Source organism: Daktulosphaira vitifoliae, unplaced genomic scaffold, assembly GCF_025091365.1.
Source record: "Daktulosphaira vitifoliae isolate Bord-2020 unplaced genomic scaffold, ASM2509136v1 Scaffold_5, whole genome shotgun sequence".
Taxonomy (NCBI): Eukaryota; Metazoa; Arthropoda; class Insecta; order Hemiptera; family Phylloxeridae; genus Daktulosphaira; species Daktulosphaira vitifoliae.
Genome location: NW_026099576.1, coordinates 24,355,864 through 24,362,502, shown reverse-complemented (window position 1 = coordinate 24,362,502; position 6,639 = coordinate 24,355,864). Strand labels below are relative to the sequence as shown.

Below are 6,639 nucleotides of genomic sequence, written 5' to 3'. Positions count from 1 at the left end.
TTTTTTTTTTTTTTTTTTTTTTTGTTATCTATAAGTGGTGTCAGTCGTCGCAGACTATGTAGTATTAAAAATATTTCAACACAATATTAAAGCTTCATTATGGGAAATCAAACTATAACTAATTTTGTGAGTTATTTTGCCAACCCTCCCTAACGGTTCTCACTGTGGGATCCGGCTAATGGGAGGGGGCCACACCATGTTGCGAATCAGTTCTTGATTAATTTCGGGCTGATTTACAACGTGGTGGTGTGAATTATTAAGACAGCATGGGCTGCCCTGAAGTAATGCCTAATAGAATGACGGCTCACAATAAGCCGGTCGTGATAAATAAAAAAAAAAGGAGGGGGTAGGGCGCCGCGTCCCCAACGGCTTTGGGTGGTGTGTCTACGTGTCCCACCAATAATCCGTTTGGGACGCACCGTCTAGGAGGCACACCAGGCTGTCCGACGTGAGTGCTTGGGACTCCCCCAGCAGGTGAGCAGGTGAGGTGGAGATCAACCAAGGCCCTTACGCTTGCGATAAGTGTTATTCCATCTTCACCACCCGCCTGTGTGGGAAATAAACCTCCAACACGTCGGAGAGCTGCCTCGCCTGCCCCTGTTAATGGGGCTAAACAGCATCTCGTCGGCCCGACCGTTCACCCTTTTTGGTGTTCTGTCAGCGTTGAACAAGTCAAGCGCTTTCAGGGGCACTAGCTTAGGCTTCTTGGTCTGAACGGGCACAGGTGTCGCCGGCATGGGCACAGCCGCGCTGAGCGGGATGTCCTCCAATGCGATGGTGGGGAGGCTGATTATCTGGGAGATCTCCTTGCGTTTGGGACGCATGGAATCGTTCTCTCCCAGCTCCGCCGCCTCCACCTCACTAACTACTCCCATAGTTGGACCCGAAGCTCCCACCCTTGCCGAACCACCCCTAGATGCGCTCCGCAATCTCACTAATATGGAGGGTTTTGATGACGCATCTGGGGGTTGATCGCTTCCAAATTCAGTCCAGATTCCAAACATTCCATTGCCAATTGCCTCTCAGCTATTTCACCGGTGGGAGTGGCTTGGTCACCACTACTCTCTGCAGTCGCAGTACCAACCTCTTGGTTGGCTGCAGGAGCCTGCCTCAACACTCCTGCATTTTGCGCGTATTCAATTGATGACGACACCTGGTGGGTACGCCTCCCACCAACCGCCGGCACTGTGGCATTCGAATCTCTTGATGTTTTAAATATGTTTTGAGGGGGCTGCCCTCATAGCCTGTCCCTCCGGGCATTACAGAGCAGCTAACTTCACTGGTTGCGTTGCCATTATACTCCGTTCTCATCCAAATGCTGCCGCTTATTCGTCCATATAGGCGTCTGGGCGACTCGCTGTCCACGACCTATTGTTCATCAGTCCAAATGAATGGACTGTTTATTTCGCGGCTAACCTGCATATCTGCAAGCCGTTCCTCTATCCGCAACCTGAGGACGTGCCCGATTCCTTGACGTTTCGTAGACCCGTAAAGCCCGATCACACTGACACTGTAGCGTAGTGCAACGGGGGGTCAGCGCCACCCTCGGGTCCGGGGATTCCCGGGTATAATATACCTGTAACTAACTACTATTTTGATATCATGAAGAGCTTTCATTCATTTGAGTGTTTAATTTTAAGGCATAGTTCAAATAATTTGATAGTTTTTCATTTCTAAGATTTTGATCTAAATGGCAATTATATTATTTTATATTATTATTATATATTTTATATATTTTTGAATTATTAAATATTGAAATTTTTTCAAGTAATAATCTAAAATATTCATAAATGTGTAACTAGATATTTTGTTATCTCAAAACTATAGACTAAATGATAAAATTTTACTTTTTACTTTATTTTTAGGTTATATAATTTTTTCCATTTACAATCATAGAGAATCACTTTAAATTCAACTTAATAAAAATATCTAATCTATTGTTTATTTTAGGAATATGTAGTGATAATATTCTTTATTTACAAATTTTAAAGCCTATATCTAAATAATTTTTTTTAATATAAATGACTGATTAATAAAATAAATAAAATTATGAATACAATTAGAAAATTTACAATCTACTTACATTGTTATTCTGTTTTGTTTGAATAAAATTAATGATTTTCGTAAGATTTCGTATAATTCAGCCATGTTTATCATAGTACGAGTATATTAATAATAAAATCTTAACAAAGACGTTAAAAAATATGCAATGTTATGTGATGCTTTCTACTTTTATTTGTAACCTGTAGCCGACATTATACAATGGAAACAGTGGTATCAATACAAGAACTATGTAGTGGAAATACCGTTAAATTTAAATCTGAGAGATTACATATGGGAAACGCGCGTACATACATAAACAAAAGCGTGTTTTGTTAAGTGCAACACAAAACTGGGATCTGTAATTTCTATTTTTAGACTTTAACTGCGCCGCCTAGCTCTCTGGCCATCGCATATTACAATACACTAAAGAACAGTAACAACTAGTCAGTACCTTAAAACATGTCGTTATCGGTTTATTAGAATAAATGGACTCTCCGCGCATCAATTATTTTTCGTATTTTTTTTAAATTAAGTAAAAAATTGTTCAATGAAGTGACGCATAACTTTACCAATAGATAAATTAGATTTTGTCTAATTGTTAATAAGTCACAAAATATAAATATAGCCAACTATCCTATTGAATAAAATATGTCGTCAAATCCCATCAGAGGTATACGGCGAAAAAAGTCTTCTTTGACAGAAGTAAAAATTGCTGTACTTGGAGCACCTGGCGTTGGAAAAAGTGGTATGTTAGGAAAACAAAAAAGATTTTAGAGTTCATCATAAGATTTATAAAAATTTAATCATATTTTTTTTATCAAAAAATAATAACCTCAATATTTAGACAATAATTTAGGTTCTCAACAATTTAATTTCTTAACCTTAACTCTTTATAAGTATTTTTGAAATTATTCGAACAATAAAATAAATTTCTAATTATATAAAAATTGAATAGATACAATTAGGTTTAAAAATATTTTTATTCGTTAATTCCCTTGCATTCTTTTCTCGTATAAATAACTTTTTTAAAATAAATAACTTATTTGGACACAATTGTTTATTTATAGCCAAAATAAAATTATTTACATTAAGTTTATGCAAAATAGTTGTTTTATTGTAAAGAATTGTTTTTAAGCTAACAAGGAATTAATTTAACTACTAAGTAGTTTTTTTTTATTTTACACAGTTCACATTAAACCGATTTTTTTATATACATAAAAAAATTACTAATCGTATCTAGTTTAGGACATTACTCTCAAAAATTGAAAAAATTTCCTTTGTTCTTCATTTCTTTCATTTCATTTGTTCATAAATCGGGGAAATCTTCAAAAAAATTTAATTTTTAAATTCAGTAAATTTCGATATTTTTAAAACATTTTTTCTTTATAACTGTTATAATATTTTAAACAACATGTGAATCGACATAATATTTTTAAAAATTCTTTAAATATTTCTCTTTTATTAAGCATAGTATTTTTAGAAATTATACTCATTGCCCATCCATAAAGGGTATTCAAAATAACAACTTTTGCACAAAAAGGCAACTTTTCACGTTAAGTAATTTTTGTTTATCCAATTTATAATTTGTTAAATATTTTATAGTTCTATCTCTTACCGTTATCAGTATACCAACTTTATATTTTAATGATAAACATATAAGTATTAATAGATTAAATGTTAGAAAATTATATAACGTTCTATTAAAATATGTATGTTTACAAATAAATATATAAGGTGGGTATTATTATATTGAATAAGGCACCTTAAAAATGTTTGACCGCTCATAATTAGAGAAACTAACACTATTAGAATAAGCCAAAATTTTCAAAATTATTATTATTTTTAAAAAAATTTAGTTATTTACGTAAAATTAAACACTCTATATATTGAAATGTAAAATATCAATTATTTTATGAAGTTCTATACTCAAATTTACCAGCTAATTGGTTGTTATATAAGACTATGTAATAAGCAAAAAAAAGTACCGAAAATTATACCGAGATTGCCAACTGAATTTATTTAAATAGTTTTCATGAGAGATGTACTGCATTCGGTAATCCACCAAGATTACATAAAAATCAAAACTTTCATTTATTAATTGATTATTTTATGAATTTTAATTTTATAAATTAAATTTTATAAATATAAATGATAACCTATGCTGACAAACATCTATGCTTTTGTTCAGAAAACTTTTCAATATTGTCATCAAAACTTATGTTTGCTGTAATATTTACTTTTATTGTTATTGGGATCATGACCCACTGAAATATTCATTATTAAACTCGGGTAAACTGACAAAATGTGATAATATTACTTAGTGATAACGTCACTAGGTGTATATAAGGGAGTTTTTTCTAGTAGGGGTGTCAGTATGTGTTTAGCGTTGATAATGGTTTCCGAAATACGTATTCGCAATTTTTCAGTAATTATTTGTGCCTTTTTGAGTTTAATATTTTAGCTTCGATGCATAGCTGAGATGGTATTAATTTTACTATGATGTTTTTTTTTTTTTTTGGTGTCTGTTTCCACTTTTCTAAGCTCTCAACGAACCGATTTCTTTTAACGATAAGTCAAAAGATCACAAATCGTATCTAGTCCAAGACATTGCACTCAAAAATTGAAAATTTTTCCCACGTTCCCCGTAAATGGGGGAGATCTCCAAAAATATTACAAATTTAAAAATAGCTAATTTTCGGAAGTTTTTCAATTTTTTTACTTAAAACTGCCACAACTTTTTCACAAAAAATTTACTTTTACACTTAACTTTTGAAACTGTTCCGAAAAGTCTGACACTTTAATATATATATTTAATTAAAGCTAATGTAATATACTGTATTATGGAAAAAAAAAATTTCGGACTTTATGTTGTCTTTAAGATGAAAATGGCTTTGCTATTTTTTGTTAAAATTCTCGATTTTATGTTTTACATTTTTAACTTTATAATTATAACTTATTGAAAAATGAATGGATCAATATAATTTTTTTATAAGAAATAATATTTAAATACTTCTTTCATACGGCATACTTTTTTTTTAAATCGGACCATTTCCCTTAATACAGTGGGGGGGGGGTATAAAACTTAAAAATGCATATAGAAAAAAGAACTTTTTCAACTTCATTTTTGAATTTGTTCCGGAAATACTGATACTTATATATATATATATATATATTTATTAAATTAAAGCTTATATAATATACTTTATTATGAAAAAGAATATTTTCAGACTTTAGTTTGTTTTCATGGAAAAAACTAACATCAAAGTTAATAAAAAAGTAAGATTTTTGTAAAAAAATTCTATTTTATATTTTTAATTTTATAATGCTATAACTTATTGAATAGTGTATGGATCAACACAATTATTTTATGAGAAATAATATTTTTTAATAATCCCTTTTTCATTCGACATACTTTTTTTTAAATAAAACCATATTCCTTTAAATATTTATTCATATATTACACTTATAAATCGTAAAACTTTAATCAGGATGTAAATAAGGAAATAGCAGATCATGTAGCTTTTGGAACAACCATCAATTTTTTAAAATTAAAACTATCTACAGATTTTTATCGAAGCATTTTTTATGATAGTGATTTTAATCACTGACAGATATCATTATACTTGACCAAACTATGCCGCGACCCCACTGTGCTGAGTTTTTTAGTTTTAAATTAATAATATTTTTAATATAGTTTTAATTTTAAATAATATTAGCCATAAGTAATACATTTTTATTATATTTTATTGTAATTTTTTTTAAATAGGCCAAAAATTTATTTATCTAGAATAATTATAAATGGTATATATCTAATATTTATTGATGGCCCCTTTTTCAAGTGAATAGATGCACCAAATTTTTTTTTATAAACATGATACTGCTCATCATCATCATAGCAAATAATTTTTATTATTATTTTGTAATTAAAATATGCGATTATTTCAAAATGTTCACAATTATATAAGTTATTGAGTAAAAGTTTAAAATTAAATTGTAATAAAATTAAACCATTCATTTGGTGTAACCTAATGAAATTACGATGCTATGGCATAACCCTACATACATATTTCATAAATTGTTTAAAATAGAATTTAACATTTAAATACATTTCATTAAAAATGATAGAGTTTTAAATAAATATAAAACAATATTTTCTTTAACTGTAAATAAGAAAAAAATTAATTTTTAATGTTTTAAAAATGTTTATAAGAAATAATCAAATACATATTGTTTAAATGAATATACATTTTAATAGATATTAATATCATAATTGTATCCATTTGAAAAATGATCAAATAAGTTTAAATTATTTTAACTGTTTTTTCGATTTCAGCTTTGACAGTTCGATTTTTAACAAAAAGATATATTGGCGAGTACGATCATCAATCAGGTACTTGTTATAATTGTTTTTAATTTAATAAAAAAATTCTATTTTTAACGTTAAATTTTGATTTAAATTATTATTAAAATTATGTTTAAACCTACCATAGTTGTTCAATTAATAATATTGACCTATTTTAGCTTCGATGCGAAGCTGAGAAGGTATTGGTTTTACTATGATGTGTTTTTTTTTTTTTTTTTTTTTTTTTTTTTTTT

The 6,639-nt window shown here is 29.5% G+C and overlaps 1 protein-coding gene across 1 annotated transcript in view; it reads left to right on the top strand.

Annotated features, from left to right (window-relative positions):
• The first annotated feature begins 2,483 nt into the window (after nt 1–2,483).
• Nucleotides 2,484–6,639, top strand: part of LOC126907487 (ras-related and estrogen-regulated growth inhibitor) — a 6,949-nt gene continuing 2,793 nt past the window's right edge. The window contains exons 1-2 of the mRNA XM_050688814.1: nt 2,484–2,788; nt 6,377–6,433. Coding sequence (XP_050544771.1) covers nt 2,692–2,788; nt 6,377–6,433 — 154 coding nt within the window. The 5' untranslated portion in view covers nt 2,484–2,691. The remainder of the gene's footprint in view (nt 2,789–6,376; nt 6,434–6,639) is intronic.